Genomic DNA, 17,915 nt, shown 5'->3' with positions numbered 1-17,915 from the left:
AGTGGTAATGGGGGTTCAGCTGGCACATGGGCCAAAGCGAGTGCACCCAGCTTGACCAACTGACCTGGCAGTTAGAGGGTGAACTGAACTCCTGCAGAATATCCTCACTTCAGGAGTTCCTGTTTTCTTGCTGTTTAGGTGGGTAATGGCTTTTCTCCATCAAAATGCTTCTTTAGGAGTATTTTGTATCATCCATCAAGCAGCCTTAGTCTAGAAAGGGAACTAACAGTCTCTTGGGAGTAATTTGTGACTCTATCCTCTTCCAACTCAAATGTTTTTCTCCAGATGTTTCCCAAACTGCAGTCCACACAGACCTCATGGTGGTCAAGTACCTGATGTCTTTGTGACTTTTCCTCTGCCCATATAAAAATAACTGTGATATATTGGTGTTCTTCTTGGGTACCGCTGGATACGTGCCTGGAGTGTGCAGCTGGCGGATGGCCCTTCCTCAACCTAAGATTCCTTCTTTCTTTTTCAGGTGTGTGAGAAAGAGAAATTGCTCTCAGAAAGGAACCAGCTGAAAGCAAGCATGGGAGAATTGTTAGACAACTTCTCGTGTCTTTCCCAAGAAGTGTGTAGAGACATGCAGAGCCCGGAACAGATCCAAGCTCTCCACCGATACTGCCCCGTTCTCAGACCCATAGATCTACAGCCAGCCACCACCATCAGCCCCTCCCCTGCTGGTGTGGAGCAGAGCCTGGTGACCTCCCAGTGCGTCGGGGAAAGCATGCAGTGCTGCTCGGAGCAAGGCTCGGTGCAACTGGGCGTGCCCTGGCTGCCCAACAACATCTCGGAAAATTGTTCAGCCGGCGGGGGGTTGGATGGAGCCGACACAGGTACTTACCCCGAGAGAGAGCTTCCGCCAGAGCAGAGCAGCCAAACGGTCACGGTAGACTTCTGTCAGGAAATGACTGATAAATGTACAACAGATGAACAGCCTAGGAAAGATTACACCTAGTGACTTGTAACCTTAACGTTACACCTGGTCAGGTGTTCTTCAGTCAGCCAGTGGCAGTGTTCATTTGTTGTCTAGAAGAACGTATTTGGTGCACACTACAGTGGTCTTAGCAGCAATACTGTTTTTAAGTATTCCCTCCTCTCTACAAGCAGGAGTTCTCTTCACAATGGTGCTATCCCTTGCTCAGGCAGGGAACGAAGCAGTGGCAACACTGTCTGTTTTTGTACGTTGATTTCAATCTTAACAGGGATGGACATAACACCTCTGAGGACCCAACCGCAGCTTTTTTCTCAGTGGCCCATGTCACAAAACCCTAACTCAGGAATTTCCTCTGAATGTTCAATTTTTCATTGAAGACAGCTTCTTTACACATCAAAGTTTTATAGCTAAACTGTACATATTATATATAATATATATAAAATATATATATCCATATGCAAAAGTCCCTGCATGCCTCAATTTTTCTCATCCTACAAACTGGAAGCTTTCATTTCTATTGTATAAACAAGTTCCAACATTCCTTTTTGTCTTCAATGCTAGAACTAGTTTGGTAACTTGTTACTCGATAATTTTTTTTCCTCAGTTCACAGTTCAGCAATATCATTCGATTTGTACTTATTTATAAAATTTTAATGTTGGAAACTTATTTGAGATTTTATTATAGACAGGTTTTTTTGGCACAGCCATTTCGTGCCACTTGAGCAATGTGGAGTTATTTTATTTTCTTGCAGATACTGTACAGTAATGGTCAACTTTGCCACTTGCACTGAGTTTCTGGTCAAACCTCTTTTCATAAATGAAGTCGTGACTTCAGTATAACTTGAGTAATATGGTTTTCTTTGCTTTATGGCTTAAAGAAAATAGAAAAGTTTTAGCTAATAGACAAACACTCAGGAGCTCATTATGTAGTAAAAACAGTCTTGCCAAATACTGAATTCACTATACAATTTGTAAAGAGAATCTGCTTGAATTATTTTTATATTCAGACTTCTTTCTGTTTCACAAACCAAGTTTAAGTGCTGTTAATGATGCTTTTGGATTCTTATAGGGGAAAGTATATTTCACTCTTTAGAGAAAAAAGTATTTGACAACTGGATCAGTTCATCACACGTTCCACGAAGTAAAGCAAACGGAGATCACATCAATACACTTGGGGGGGGCTTTTTCTCCAGCCCCGCTCTGCATCCTTTACTCATGGAAGCAACTGCTGCTCCGGCTAGTCCCCAGAGCCTCACCTCAGCTGTCCTCAGATGTTACCTGTTTTCCTCACCAGACCCGAGTTGCAGAGGTGGGTCTGGTGAAGTCAGTGATCCTGCCTGGGTAGGCGGAGTTGCAGGATCAGACCCCTAGTTGTTGACTTTGGTTTCCTTACAGAAGTCAAGTTAGCACTGTATCCTCTAAGAGCAAAACATACATCTGCCAACACCGATTCGGTCGCTTACCCATCAAATTCTTGTGTTCCAGGATCCTCTCGTCCTGCAGCATTGCCCTCAGCACAAACCACAGCTAAAGAGCGCTGTCTCGAAGGAGACTACTCAGTGAATTGGCTTAGTTGTAACTGTATTGGATTTGTATCTTAAGCAATGTTGACTCATGTTATGACTGTGTGAGACAGCAGCTTTCCAAGCATAACATCTGTATGTACAGTGTAGACAGAAGAACATCCTCCTAATGCTTTTTTAATAACTATTATTATTATTCTAAGTGTACTGAGTTTTTATTTTGTGGTTCTTTGCCCTACATGTGCCAGGTTGCGTGGCTTTATCGACGACAACTGTCATGTGCTTTACTGGCTGATATTGTTTGTTCTCGCTGAAAAAAAATGACCAGCTGTTCACACCTATTTAAAAAAAAAAAGTGTGGGGAAGCAGCTTCTCAGAAGCACTAAGCGATAATGTGGTCTTCTGCGCTAACGTTTACACTAGAGGTGTGCGCTGGTGTTTTTTTGAGGCACTCAGTAGATCAGCATCTTGACCCTGGAGGAGGAATCAGCTCCCTCTCTCCACTTCTTCCATCTTCAGACTGTGCTCATGGACCGTCGTCCACTCGCCACAAAGTCTTGCTTTTATCCTCTTCACCCAAACTATTGTAGCCAAGCTACCGAGGAGGAAATGCATATAGCATGTGCCATGTTTGTTGAAAATACTTTTTTTCCCCGCATGTACAAAGAAAAACTAGTATATAATGTAGGAGAATATTTATGTTTAAGTATTAATCATTACTGTACAAAATCCTTACCTTTAAATGTTCAAAAATATACAAATGCCATAAACTCCTAGTTCACACGGTGGAAAAAGGGGGAGGAGTCGTCCTTTCTTTTTAAAAGAGCTTAACCTAAAAATATCTGAACCCCCTCCCAGCCATCTTTTGCAGGTAACTGACTGAGAAGCTCTTTGGCGGGGGGGGGGCGTTGATTTTCCTTTGAATTCGTTGACGTTGCAAAGCAGTTCTGTGCTTCGCAGAGAAGTTTTGTTTCTATGAGACCATGGTGAAAGCTAGAATTTAAAACTAAATGTGAATCACATTATAGAGTCATAGCTACTTGGGGGGGGGCTGGGGGCGGGCGGGAGGGAAGGGTCAACTGACACAGTATTTTAAAGATGTTTTTCTGTTGCCTTTTTTATTTTTAAGTGACCTCCTATATATATGAATAGATAGAATGTTTTATGAGTATAAAACCAAGTTTTAACTTGCTTCCTGACATGAAGATTTACTCTACTAACAACTCATGTGCAACTGGTACTCTTGACCTCATTCCAACGGTTTAAAAAACCCACCCACACAACCCATTGCGCTGCAGCTCTTAGGTTTGACCTGGCTTCATACTGGTGCTGGGTCTCTTGATTTCCTCTACCTTGGGAACTGATACTTAAAACCACTGCTCAAATAAGTGTCTCTTCCTCAACCCTTCTCTCGTCTCTCTCTCTTTCCCTCCCCTGTGAGCTTTTCTGGATGTTTGATTTCATTCTTTCCCATTAGAAGTGGCTGATTTTGTGTCATTGCTTCCTATATTTACATGTATCATGGTTTTTCAGTGGGGTTTTTTTGGTGGTGGTGGTGGTTTTTTGTTTCTATTTTGTGTTGAGGTTTTTTTGCTATTCCGAACCACGCGGTTCTCAAAGCGGTTACTGGGCTAACATTAAAGGAAGACATTGGGAGAATTAGTTTCAGACCTGGACGCCAGTTGACATACCCAACCATTCTTGTCTCATGAGGTCAAAACAACTGACCACAAGAATACCATTGGAAAGAAAAAAAACAACAACTGACTGCAGTATTTATGAATTTTAAGAGTTTGGCCAGTGGTCACCGTGATCTTAAGTAAGAATCTCTTTGCTTTTGTCAAAGAGGATACGTGCAGCATCAGTCCTGCCGGGCATTGCTCGGGAGCGGCGTGGTGAGACCCCATCTCCCCGCTGAGCACTGCACCGCTCTCGTGGGCGTGCGAGTCCTTGAAGCTTTGTCCAGTCTGTATCTAGTCCTCCTTTTCCTTTGCCATTGCTATACTTGTATCGCCAGGAAACCTCATTTCATTTAGGCTTGTTATGCTTTGTCAGGTGAGTACTACACTATATAATGTGTTTGTTTCTCTGCGTTCTCTGGGGGTGCCTTGAACACAATTAAAGCTCATTGCAAGCTGATTCTGGAACAAAAACGTAGTGGAAAAAAAAGGAAAAATTTAAAAAAAAAAAAAAAAACAAGAGAGAGAAAACAAAACAGAAAACAAGTAAAACAAAAGCAAAAATGTTGGCTGTGTTATCAGGAGATCCCAGTATTTATATCACAGACTTCCTAACGTGATGACTCAGGCGTCAGAGTTTGATGCTGCAGTATAAAACTATTATTTTATATATTGTACAAGTAATTTATTAAATGTCTTTCTAAGGGTATATGCTGCTTTTAAGATGCACTATATTTTTGGATCTAATCCTTGTATTATTTTTTTTCCCAAGGAAGTAAAATGTGCTGCAAAGGCAAGCAACAGTGATTAGTATGCTAACTGCTACTTCTCTTTGAAAAGGAGAGTGGGAACTAGATACGTAACTTTGCTAAATGGATTAACTGCTGCCAGAGAAATGATTAATGCTGATAGTGTGGTCGTTAATCTGGAGTCCAACACTTCGTCAAGTCTGTATTCTGAGGAGCGCTTAAATAGAAGTTAAAATGCCTAGATACATAGTTAGATTTTTTAATATGTAACTTTATGATTGCCTAATAAATAAAACAAATCTGCATGCTGGACTCACTATAATCCTGTAATAAAATGAAATCTGATCCACTAGGAGAAAGCACGGTGAAGCGTTGCAATTCCAGAATCAACACCACATCCTCACTTGTGTCTTCTAATCCACTGCTGTGGTGGTGAAGAGAGAGAGAGGGGTGCGTTTGCAGAGTAGAAGATCTGTAGTGAATTTTGCAGTGAGACGAAGTGAACGTTTGCCAGGTTTCCACAAGCTCACATTTTGCTCCACTTCGTGTCATCTACCATTGCAATGAGGAGCGCTGCTTTCACCTTTTTTGTCTCATCTGAGATGCGTTTGGAGGTGTCTCCGGGTGAATGTTGTAGCCCATGGCTGCAGCATTTTAAAAATCTCTATTTTAGGGCTGCCTAGAGAAGGTTTAGCTCAGTATGAGCAGCAGAGCTGATGGCCTTGCATAAGGAGGGGATCTGCTAAGTGCAGAGCGGTTTATTTTTATCAGAAGTGAGGTGAAACTAAAACTATTAACATAAAGAACTTATGCTCTCTTTCCTGCTAGAAATTTTCTCAACAGATTTTGACTTCGTTTCAGTTTTGTCTCTGCCAACACAGTCCAAGTTAATTTTACATCCATATATATAATATGTGTATGTATGTATACATACATCTATAAGTCTAGTCAGAGTGTGTGTTTGTGTATTTTCCTGTTTATAATACATATACGTATATTTATAATACTCCCTGGAGTATTTCATGACTCAGGCATCAGATCTGATGCTGCAGAATACAATATATGTGTATATGCATATGTTCAAATACTGTGTGTATATTTAAAAGATCTATTGTTGGTGGTCTGTAGAATAATTATTCCCTTTACTCTCAAAATTTTAATGGCATTACTTGCAAAGACTAAGTGTACAGTATTTTCCTACACTCCACCAAGATAGGTATTATTTATATCGAAGTCAAACATTGATATGCATTTTAAGGTATTACACAGATAACATTGCCATTTTTGCAAATAAAATCGCTTTTTGGCAGGAAGGAATGCTAAAAATACCTTTTTATAAGGTCATTACCCCAACCAAACGACTGCTAAAGAGCCAGTTAGATGGCTCCTGTTCTTGTGTGAATTTTAGTGACTGTGGGCAGAGCCCTTTCTGTAGGTGAAAGTCACTGCGTGGTTCATGCAGTGCCACTGTTGTCCCTTTTGGCTAATTAAGGGCATGCAGAAAGAAACTAGCATCCTAAAATAGAAATGGCAACTGGCAGTGTTTGATTTCATTGATTGCTTAGAAGCAGAGACGGTCCCAGGCTACGAACCCGAACGACCCCTCCGTTTTGGAGGGAGCCGAGCAGGGGCGGCAAGCGCCGGCTGGGCTCGTCCCTGCGACCGGAGGAGCCCACCCTCCGGGACGTGGGCAGAGGAGGGAGCAGCTACCCCATGCCGGGGGCTGTGGCTGGCATCCCCCACCCAGCCCGGCGTTACCCTGCATTTGTGATGTACCCGAGAGAAACGTGCGTGTTTCAGTCCTGTTCTCACTACTACGTTTGCTCTGCCTGAAGCTATCTGGATCCCTCAGACCGGCAGGAATGATACTAAACACCTTGGTGATACTCGATGCATGGTTGTTTACTCGTAGTTCCAAGCATCACCTTTGATTTCAATGGTGGGGATGCCCTAAGAGTTTGTTCCAGAACCAGTTGGTTACAAGTGCACCTCTTATATATGCCTTACAAACTTCAGAGGCCATATTCAAAACAGGGTTTTATCAGTGTATGCAAGGGGGTGCAACCCCTCTTCTCTTCCTCCCCAGGTCAAACAGTATGGACAGTTTTCACACATATCTACCTGTATAACCCTCTGTACCTCTCATAACTGGTCAATGACTGTAACAGGTTACATCAGGTGTTTTTTCTACATACTTTTTACACAAATTCTATGCGATTAATGTAACTTAATTCAATGCATCATTTTATTGTACTAGTTCTTAAGCTTGTCTTTATTTTTTTTCTAGGTGACTGTGGTTTCTTGTGATTTTTATTGTATAAATAAATGAGGTGGCTGTTGATGCTTACTCTCTGTTACTAAGAATTTTTACCTTTTTGGAAGAAAGCATTGCTATGAACTAATGAATTAAAAACGTCATTTACTCATTGTAAATACAGTATTGTGCAAAAAACAAAAATGAAAAAAAAGCACCCGACCCTTTTCATTCATTTGAATTGCTAGTGTTAACTGAATTTTGTCTAGACACCATTTCTGTTGATGAAATAAAGACATATCATTATGTATTGTAAATCGACTCATCTTGACTCTGAAAGGAACGTTGCTGTGCTTGGTTAACGCGCAGGTTGTAGGGGAGATTCGGGAGGGTAGGCTGGATGTGGTTGATACTGCCCGGTGAATCTCCGGACTGATGAAGAGACCTCCACTCACATGGTCCCATTGCTAATTCACTAGTCGTCTTTGATCCAGGGATCCAGTTATCTTTGATCTGCTGCAGGAACAGCCGAGGGTATTTCATTGCAAAGATGAAATCAGTTGTTTTGGAAGATCAAATAAGCTGTATCTATACCCATTCCCCTAGTGCTTGACTTAAGGCAATCCTGCTAAGTCTTTGTTTTGGTCTTCTAAAGTGTCATGTACGTGTTGGGAGGCAAGGGGAGAGGTTGGGGTTGTTTCCCCTTTACAGAAAACCTGAGAGAAATTGAGAGAGGTTTCTGGAGAAACAAAATATAGCTGAAAATCCCTGTGTGTAACCCAAATACGGTAGTGTTTCTTTCTGAAGGGGAACTTGTGCCTTGGACCGTTAGCGTCACTTACACTGCAGAGGATCCAGAAAGGAAAGAAGAAATCATAACAGCCTTAGGTGCTATTACCACAAGCAGGGCGTGGGGTCTAGCCGGGGACGTTTGCTCTCTGGGACTCCCAAACGCGTGGCAGCCACCTCTCTCCTTGGGTTGAGTGCAACCTGGGAGCCTGCTCAACAGCTTGGCAGGAGGAGAGCCGGGAAGGGGGAAGTGGCATCACCAGTTGTCCTGCCCTGGTCCACACACTTGCTGGGATGCTGCTGTGGGGAGGAGGGCAAGCTACTAGGGAGAGGTCCCCAGGCTTTTTTATCACCAGACAGGAAACCCTAGATCACGTGCCCTGGGCCGCCGTCCTTAGGGATGCAAACTACGTCCTCCTCCATCTGCAGCAGTGAAAGTTGCCTGTGATTTTTCAGTCTTAAAATTCTCATGGAAGAAAACCAAACGTGTTGCTTTCCAGAGTTCCCCAGTTTTCTGAATCTTCCTGTTGAGCATATATGAAGAAAGCTTCCCACCCCCTCAAATCTGTCAGAAGATGTAGCATCCACCGCGTCTACACATAGCCTGGCAGTAGAGAATGTACTTTAGCAAAGCTGTTTCTCCATCCCTGATCAGTTGTTGCTGGCACTTAATGGCCACCATCTTAAGTATTTCCTTTTTTTGCCTTAAAATACTAAACGAATGCACAGGCAAACTGTCTATGAGTTTGTAGTGAGGCAGAATATGAATGCAAATCGTGCACTAGAACAAAACCACTGTAATCTCAAGCAATCTTTATGCTTGACTTTTTTTCCCTGCTGTCCTGCTTTCTGCTAGCCTTGCCTTAGAGTTGCCAAGTCATAGAGGATTTTTATGCTTAGGGAAACTGGCATAGCAAACGAGCTTGTTCCAAGCATCGCTTGCTGTTGAGGTGATAGCAAATGCAAGCTATGATAAGCTTGACAAATAAAAGCAGCCAAAAGCATGTGGCCAGAAACAGGGTCAGGGACACTCAGAGGAAGGTGTTTTATTTTCCAGATACACAAGTGGAAGGACTGCTTTCTTGGGCCGCATATAACCCAGAAATCCAACCCTCCAGAGCAAGTCTGGCCGAGCAGACTGAAAGTGAGCTCTTTTTGGCTTTGCTTGTCCTTCAGTTCCTCTATATGAACTAATGAGACAGTGAAAGGAATAAGATTTTCATGACCCTGGGGTGATACCTTGCAGATCTTCTTGAACAGCAAACTGAAGAAAAGCACAGATGTTTTGCACTTAAAACAAATTGCCTGATTTTGCTTAGTTTCAAATGTGAAGCCGAAAGTCCAAAGAGGCTACATTAGCATGGAAAGTCTCTATCAGAGCTTGAGGACTGCATTAGCACAGGCAGACAAGCAGCAGCATATTCTTCAGCTGTGTTTTTATCTCTGTTAAATTGTCTGTCCCTTCAGATTCCTTGTCTGTTCCTTCCATCTTTTATTCATTGGCTGCTGAAGCCTGGGGAGATAGAGGCCACGTAGCCTTCCAGGTTACTTTCAAATCAAACTAACCCTTTCTTGTAGGTGTCTTGGGCCTTCCGCTACCTTGAAGGTCTATGGATCAGGCTGGTTTCTGATATGAACACTACTAGCATGCACAACAAGTTGTACATCCCAAAATGTTCTCCCAAAGACACAAGGCTATTTCTGCAGTGGCAGCACACACTGACCAGATCCGGCTCAGTCTACGTGAGAAAAATCTTGAGTCATGGAGCAGGCTACCTGTTAACACCAGCAATCAGAGTAGGGTACTGTCACAATTGGTGTAAAATGGAGGAATAAAACAAGTGTTTGCTTTCTTAAACTGTATTATGAATTTAACATCATAGAAGTGGGAGAGGGGAGCGTAGTAACAGATAATCTGCTTTTTATCTCTCTGCTGAAGGTGGTTTGTGCTCAATACCTTGGTTTATTTCTTCTCAGAATGTCATTACTTTTTCATGATAGATGATAGTTCTAGAAGCATGCTCTGAAAGATAACAAAAGAAAGAAAGGATGAAGCTGAATTGGCTTAAAGGAGAAAAAGAAAAGTTATCATAGTAATTAACCCAGGTTCCAACAACATACATAGTTGGGAAGGTGAGAATCTGGTGTTCAGCTGACAACATACTTACCTTGCAGGGCTTTGTTCAGTGCTAAGGGGAGGGTGGGGAGAGAGGGAACACCTTGCTTTTAAACCAAAATAAACACATTAATCCCTGAAGTAGCTTGCTTGAAATCAGTGGACCCATCCTAGAGGCCTTGCTTTACATGTTAAGGGGTTTTGTATACTTTGATTGCTTTAAAACCATACAACGATGGACTCAATTAGACGAGTTCCACTTTCCAAAATCCAGCTTATCCATTTGTTTCTGCACAAATCCTCAGAGAGGTTAATCAGTTGTCAACTGCTGCTGATCCCCAAAGTTCATCTGTGTTTGTGCAAGTGGTGAATGGTTACCTTTGGGTGACCAAGTAGCTTTTGCAGGATAATTGGTACACTGGCTGTCGTCACCACAAGCTTCTCCTGAGCGCTCCAGGGCAGAATAAAAGACAACTACTGTGGAATTTAATTTTTTTTTTTTTTAAAGAGACGTTTGCATAGAAAAACTATACAAAACCAGCAGTAGTTACCAGCAGGTGTCCATGTGAATACCTTAAGGATTCTCAAACATCCTAGAGGAACACAGGGTTTTACCAGTCCATTACGCCACCTGTAGATTTTCCTGGTGGAGCTCAGCTGCCTGATAACTCCTCTGCAGTTATTAGGTTGGTTATTTCAATGTACATTCACTCTTATCAAACTGTTCCCAGCCCCAGGAGCGAGAGCAGGTGAGTGGCTCATTAAATGAGTGGATATTTATTCCTCAAGTGTTGTTGAAAGGGTGAGTAAACATGGCTTGTTCTGGAGAAGACTGCAAGCATTCAGGCTGAATAGCAGCTCTCTCTTTCATATCCTGCTCACTACAGAGTATTTTCCCACTGGCTAAAAGGCTCAAGGCTGAATGGAGAATTGAGAAGTAAAAAAAGGAATTGAACAGCACAGAGGAATAAAAAAGCAATGCAGTGAGGGAGACTGTACCCAGTGAATTGTAAAATTTCCCCAACTTTGGCAGGGCCAGGATTTCAGCCCCAGAGACTCTCTTTTCTGCAAATGAATAAAATCAGCAGCCCTATCTCAGTCTGATTCTATGAGCTGAGAGTATCAGCTTTACCAGCTGCTTCATTATCAGCTTTATCTCCCTCATTCACCATGAGGAGGGGGCCTTGCTTTTAAAGATTCACTAATTACTTTGTAGCCAAAAATATAGACTTAAAGAAATGACACTCTGAAAGCACAGGGCTTTCTGGAGGAGAGGGTGGGCTGAAGAATAAGGAATGTATGTGAGGGTGAGGAAAGCTCAGCACTTCTTGAAAAACAAGAATCTGAAGTTGAGTGCCTAAAATGTCTAATTCTTTCTCAAAATCTTGATCTAGTAATTTTAGTTTCCCAGGACAGCAGGTCAGCTAAAATATTGCTAAGAATATTATAAATCTTCTAATGACTTCCAATTCTGTTTTGTGATTCCAGGAACTTATCTTTGCTCAATGAAGAAACACGACCATTAGATAATATCAGGTTCTCCCCATCTTCTTGGTATATCCTTGGGTACTCTAGCAAGAGGACTAACACAGTACTTCTCTCAACGCAGGTTTAGGCTTGAGGTGCAAATGTGACAACCTGGTTCCAAATCATCTGAAAGATGGTGCCTTTGTGAGAAGAGTTGCCAATCTAGTGTAAATACTCCCAATCCCAGTTAACTAAATTAAAACTCATAGTTTTAGAGCACACCATAGGATTCTTTAGAAAACTATTATATATAGGCCAAAAAGAACTGATTGCTGGACATGCTCAGGTAGCATGCAACTGGAGTCCTCCGCTTTAGAAAGGCGGGGAGAGACACAGCTAGCAAAAGACTTAAAACGCAGCTAGCAATGAAATATCATACAGCCTCCGGCTTTTGTAGAAATGTTTGCGGTCAGCTGTTTAATTGTGATGACCCTGTGACACTCTGAAGACGCAACACCAGGCTGTGGCCATGCTCAGCTGAGCTTTCTGACGTTCTGCAATTGTTCCTTTGGTTTGTACAAAATGGCCGAGGAGGAAGACTGGTTGATCGTCGCAAAGGATGACTTTGGAAGCAAAGTTCTCTCCCTCTCTAATTGTTCAATCTCTTATTTTCATCTCCGCAGAGAGAAAAAGAGAGTCGTTTGATGGTCCCAATGGCTTCACACAGCCTTGCACACATCAGGCAGTGAGACAATACCCCTTAGTGCAATGCTCCGAGAGCTAGACGCCTATTATGCGCTGTAATTTCTGGCCCTGCCTATTTTCAAGAGAGCAAAGATTGTATCTGTACTAGTTATATACTGACCTTTGACTGCATCAGCCTATTAGTTTTATCAGACTTAAAAATGTATCATGCACCAGTCAAGGGCTTGACTGGTGCAATTTTTTTTTTTTCTTCATAATGTCATTCATGTGCAGAATCGTATTGACAGCAGCATAATTCCTACACACCTTTGTATGTCACTAACTCCCAGTTGTCATTTCTGACTGTAGTAATACTAAATTCAGTGCAGCATTTTTCACTGAGTGACATGTGAAAAGCAGCCATTTAAGGCCAGCGTGCCTAAGGGACACTGGCAGCCTAGGACAATGCAGAAAGTGCCCCTTTGCTCCATAGCTGTATCTCCCCTTAAATAAAAGTTAAAATGTGGTGAGAGATGCAAAACTTAGGGCAGAACTATGTGTGTACCCACAATATCTCTTAGAAGATAAGATACCATATATTCTCTAAGATGTATCCTCTAACTGAGCCTTAGAAATTATTAGCTTGGAGCCAGTTATCAGTGAACAAATTGTTTGCTGTCACTTCAAAGCATGCTGCCTGCATTCCTCAGTACCAAGGTCTTGGAGGCTTGCAGATAGCATGTTTTCAGCTGTACACAGATGCTGAATTCCCCTGTCAATGTAGAGTTTCCTACCATTATTTATCGCAGGTCTCCATCGAGCTGAGATTAGCTCACCCGTATAGTCGGTGATGCTCTTGTCATTGTGTTTAGGTGGACTGAAATCAGTTGGAAGTTACCCTCATGCCATGCAGTGACTCTCTCCTCCTGTGCTTTGCTGCGTGCTTTCCCTGATGCAATGAAGGTCCAGTTTTGGTGGTCTGTCCTCAGAACCTAATATGTCTAATGTTTGACCAGCAGTGGCTGAAGGAAAAGATATTTTTCCCGATGGATCGGAGTCTCTTGAGAAGCCTTTAGCCTAATAAGTTTTTCAAGATTTCTGCTCTCTCATTTTTGCTTCCCAACATGAATAATGGATAACTTTGGACAATGCAATGACCAAGAAACTGAATAGAGTAGGAGGAGTGAGTGGTTTGGGTGTAAAACTAAACAGTTGGAGCATAAATATTTTTTTTCAAGGTTTTATGCCACAGTTGGACATGAAATGAAGAAATGGCTCTTCACCTCCACCAGTTCCAGATGGGGAAGTTTTAAATAGCCTTGTCAGTTTGCATTGTGGCCAGACACGGTTGGTCTGTACAAATCCTACCAATGGGAAGGACATTTCTTCTGGTCTGGTTTGAACTGAAGTCTGAAAAGTTGAGGACTCCTCATGCCAGACATGCATTTTGTATTCAATATCCTGCTGAGCTGTTTCATGAGGGTTTTCAGTGAAGGATTGATTGCATTCTCTCTTAAGGGTCCAAAGTAACCTTTCCTCCACAGAGGAAGTCCTAAGAAGAATTTCCTGTTCATTTTGAGGGATGCAGTTTTGCACTTTCTTGGAAAGAATCACTTGATCATGGTCCGGCTAACTACTATCTACCACCTAGACTTCATGTTTTGATCAAGAAGATGCAGTACATTATGAGAGGTAACTTTTACAACATTTAGTTGTCCCTAATCATAATTATTTATCTGTTAGAGATTCAGGTTTGGTGTGGAAATGGCATTGATAATATTGCTCAAAAGAACTCATCACTGGCAAAAGTCAAGCATCCATCAATGTACTATTAGATCTGTTTGTTAGGTGCTTTCAATGTCATGACTCACAGGATGCAGTTGACTTGTACGCAGACACTTGCAGTATCAGATGGATTGATTTTTTTGTAGCTCTGAGATTTTCTTTCAGCTGAGAAAGCTATGGTGGTTGTGGGCAGTTGCAACTGTCCTGCTATCTTAGCACAGAGCGTGGGTATGTGCTTGACTGGAGGTTGCTAGTACGGTCGTTGAGGTATAGAAAGTGATATTTTTCAATATTGAGTTGATACTCCTCTCTCATTGAGCTAATGCAAAGAATGCTACAGACAAATTCTGGTAGAATGGTATGGATGAAGGGAAGAAAAAAACATTCAAGCCGGTATGGAGGTAAAGATGGTAACTCGAGCAAGTTATCAAAGCAAATTGAAGAACAGTGTCAATTCCACTATGGTTTTGCTCCATGTGGCTATCCAGCTTAGAGTAGTATGATCCAGGTTAGACTAGACTGTATTTTGGCTGTTCAGAAAATGTTTGTGCATGTGCATTCATTGTTATGTTAAAAAGTGTCTGTCCTTTCTCTGCATTACTGTTGCAAGTCACTGTTAGTCAGGCATGGCTGATTTTGTGTGCTTCAGCTGGAATTTTGAAATACAATCCTTTTAAGTACTTTTTTTTTAGATAGGATCACTAATTTTTGAATGCTCCTATCATACAGATCAATCTAATCATACATATTTTTCTTTTATCTAAACATTAATACATGATGATTGTCTCCTGGCAGTCCAATTAAAACAAATCAAATCAATGCTGAGTGCCTTTGACAATCAAGACTAAATAGCGCATATAGGAATTGGGAAATACAGACCAGAAGGATATACAAGCTTTAATGCCCAGATACAACATTTTTATGATGCACCAGCATATTTGTGCATTGAAACTGGTATTCATAAAATGCCGTAGCAATGCTAGCAGTAAAGTGCATTTGCCAAAATATTGACTCAACTGTATATAGACCTTTACTTTAAAATGTCACGTGCAGTAAACAGGAAGCAACAGGTAGTATACCTGCATAAGTCATGTTTTAAAATGCTCGTGCCGGTCCCATACATAATGCTCCCCAAAGGCAGCATGCCAGAAGAAGTGTTACTCTCACGAGTAATGACGTTGCTTTGCAAACTGACTACATTTCTCTGCAAGATCTCCCCTGAAAGGTAGCGTCATTGTCATTAAACAGTCAAAGCTGCCAGGTGGCTTCTGTGAGTTCTCAACGGGGTGCTACTGAAACTCTGTCTTGCTTAAGACCTTTTTGTGCTTCACCTTTTTAAAGAGCCTTCTCATCTGAGTATCAAGAACCAGCAGATCGCCAGATTGGACTCTAGGCCCTCTCCCTGTATTAGAAACATCGAGGTGGAAAGTGGTTAAATTGCATCTAAGTGACAATTTAACATGGCTTATGCTGACTATATATTGTAGAAACTATAGCTCCATGAAAACTGGGACCCACAAACAGTTTTTTAATGACCAATGTGTAGGAGTGCCTTCTGCTTCTTACCACAAAAGATTGGAAGTTTTTTGTTTGGTTGGTTGGGTTGGTTGGGTTTGTTGATTTTGTATTAAGGAAAAGTATTTATTTTTAGGAAGAGTGAGAAACAATTGAACAGAATCTATAACTTTGAGTATTGTGCAAAGTAGTCTATTACATGCCCTATAGAAAGGTATTTAAGGGCTTGCTCCTGCAAGCATTTGTAAAGGAGCTTTTTTGCTCTCAGAGGACAAAATCCCATGATCTGGGGCAATCAGAACTCAAACTACTTTAAAAAAACCCCTCGTTGGTTGTTGAATGCAGGCACTATATCTCATCAATGCTGACTGTAAGCAAGCTTAGAGTGTGTGGCCGAAGAACAGGAACAGCTGCTGAAAATGCAATTCTGTAGCCGTTGGCTCTGGCATTGCAATTATTTGGTGTTTTATATGTAGATCGGTTGATTTATTCATTGAGCAATTATTCAACTCGGTGGTCGCCCCCGGGAGAAACCCGCTGAAGCTGAAAGAAGTTGAGCCATCGAACTCGACGCACTCAAGACTTCTCTTTCTTACAGCGTCAAGCAGGCTGGAGCTGAACAAGTTTCCCCTGGGACAGTCCCCGTCGAGTCGATTGGGATGATGTAAAGAGCATAAAGAAGCTGAGATTCGGTGCCTTAGAGACGCTCAGGACTCAGTCATTTCCTAGGGATGTTTTTGCTTTCACCATCGAAGGGGACCGAGCGTGCGGGAGCTCGGCTTGACCCGGGAGGACGCGGGGCGTTAGGGCTGTGTCGGAAGCCCTGACTAAGCCTCCCTGCCCCCGCCTCGCCCGCTCCTCCCCGGGGCCGGGACGGGCAAGTCGGGGCGCCCGCCCCGCCCGGGCCCCCCGCCGCCCCCCGCCCGCGGGCGGCCCCGGGAGCCCCGGGGCGCTACTTGCCATCGACACGCGGCGTCCCATGGCGGCGGCCGGCGGCGGGCTGCTGGGCGGGCTGCCCTCCTCGCAGCGCTTCCCCTCCGAGCCGGAACCGGAGCCGGAGCCGGAGCCGGGGCCGGGGCCAGGGCCGGGGCTGGGGCCGGAGCCGCCGCGGGAGGCGGCGCTGTCGCTGTCGCTGCCCGCCCGGCTCCCGGTGAGGACGCGGGAGAGGAAGCTGGACTTGCGGGTGCCCGGGCAGTGCCCGCTGTCCGGGGAGTCGCCGCGCTCCTCCTCCAGGTCGCGGCAGATGCTCACCCGGCTGTGCTTGCGGGGCACCCGGCGGGACGCGGCCGCCGCCCCCGCCGCCTCCGCCGCCGTCCCGGGGGCGCCGCCCGCCGCGGCCCGCGGCGCCTCCTCGCTGCTGGAGGAGGGCGGCGGCTGCTGTCCGTGGTGCTGCGCCGCGCTGTGCCGGCGGCGGGGCGGCGGGGCCCCCCGGAGCTCTCCGCGGTGCTGGCGGCCCGGCGGCCCCGCCGGCGCGGGAGCGGGAGCGGGAGCGGGAGCGGGCGCGGGAGCGGGGGCGGGCGCGGCGGCGGGAGCGTGGGGCGGCGGCGGGGCGGCGGCGGGGCGCGGCGGGGAGGCGTCGCTGGCCGGGCAGGTCGGCGGCACCACGGAGCTCTTCTTGGAGTTGTAGAGGCTGGTCTCCTCCTCGGCGGGGCCCGCCGGCCGCCGCGGCCGCCCGTAGAGGCTCTTCTGGATCTCCTTGAGGCCCAGGTGGGCGATTTCTAGGATGTTGAGGAACAGGGAGACCGCGGCAATGCTGTTCATGAAAACCATAAAGATGGTCTTCTCTGTGGGTCGGGACACAAAGCAATCCACCGTGTTAGGGCAAGGGGGCCGAGTGCATTTGTAAAGGGGGGACATGTGAAACCCGTATAAAAGATACTGACCTATCATAAAGCCCACTTCGACCACCGACCGGGTCAGGATATGTAGGACATAGGTGCGCAGCAGGGACCCTCTCAGGGGTGCCTTATTCACTTTCTTCTGTTCCTCCAGCTTACGCAGTTCCCTCTCCACTCTCCTGTGTTCCTCGGGCATGGGCTCCAGGCCTTCTAGCTGAGCCCGCAGGTGGGCTTTCCTCTTCTGTCGCTCTTTCTCGAGAGCCCTTAATCTGTAGAGCGCGTGGCCCATGTACACTAGCGATGGAGAAGAGACAAATATGATCTGCAGTACCCAGTATCTGATCAGAGAGATGGGGAAGGCTTTGTCATAACAGATATTGCTGCAGCCAGGTTGCTCCGTGTTGCAGATGAACTCGGACTGCTCATCGTCCCAGACATCTTCGGCAGCCACTCCCAGCACCAGCATCCGGAATATGAACAGGATTGTGAGCCAGATTTTGCCAACTATGGTGGAGTGGATGTGCACTTCTTCAAGGATGCTGCCCAACAGGTTCCAGTCCCCCATGGTCAGAAGTTCAT

At 44.4% G+C, this 17,915-nt stretch overlaps 2 protein-coding genes across 4 annotated transcripts in view; one reads left to right on the top strand and one right to left on the bottom strand.

Annotated features, from left to right (window-relative positions):
• The window catches only part of BACH2 (BACH transcriptional regulator 2), a 190,917-nt gene extending 187,416 nt beyond the window's left edge, over positions 1-3,501 (top strand). For all 3 annotated transcript variants that reach the window (XM_075498378.1, XM_075498377.1, XM_075498376.1), the window contains one exon: positions 479-3,501. In XM_075498378.1, the coding sequence (XP_075354493.1) occupies positions 479-958 (480 nt within the window). In that variant the 3' untranslated portion in view covers positions 959-3,501. The remainder of the gene's footprint in view (positions 1-478) is intronic.
• Positions 3,502-9,915: 6,414 nt separating this feature from the next.
• GJA10 (gap junction protein alpha 10) lies at positions 9,916-17,915 on the bottom strand. The gene is made up of 2 exons (XM_075497309.1): positions 16,459-17,915; positions 9,916-9,954 (listed from the first exon to the last, which is right to left on the bottom strand). The coding sequence occupies exons 1-2, from the start codon at positions 17,899-17,901 to the stop codon at positions 9,916-9,918; spliced, it is 1,482 nt and encodes a 493-aa protein (XP_075353424.1). The 5' UTR covers positions 17,902-17,915.

Source organism: Mycteria americana, chromosome 3, assembly GCF_035582795.1.
Source record: "Mycteria americana isolate JAX WOST 10 ecotype Jacksonville Zoo and Gardens chromosome 3, USCA_MyAme_1.0, whole genome shotgun sequence".
NCBI classification, from domain to species: Eukaryota; Metazoa; Chordata; class Aves; order Ciconiiformes; family Ciconiidae; genus Mycteria; species Mycteria americana.
This window is presented reverse-complemented; position numbering and strand designations above follow the sequence as displayed.

Coding starts and splice junctions, on each gene's coding strand:
- GJA10 (XM_075497309.1), bottom strand. CDS start 17,901: ATGGGGGACTGGAACCTGTTGGGCAGCATCCTTGAAGAAGTGCACATC. Junction 9,955..16,458: donor TGGGACGCCGCGTGTCGATG/GCAAGTAGCGCC, acceptor GTTATCTTTCAG/AGCATGCTTCTAGAACTATC.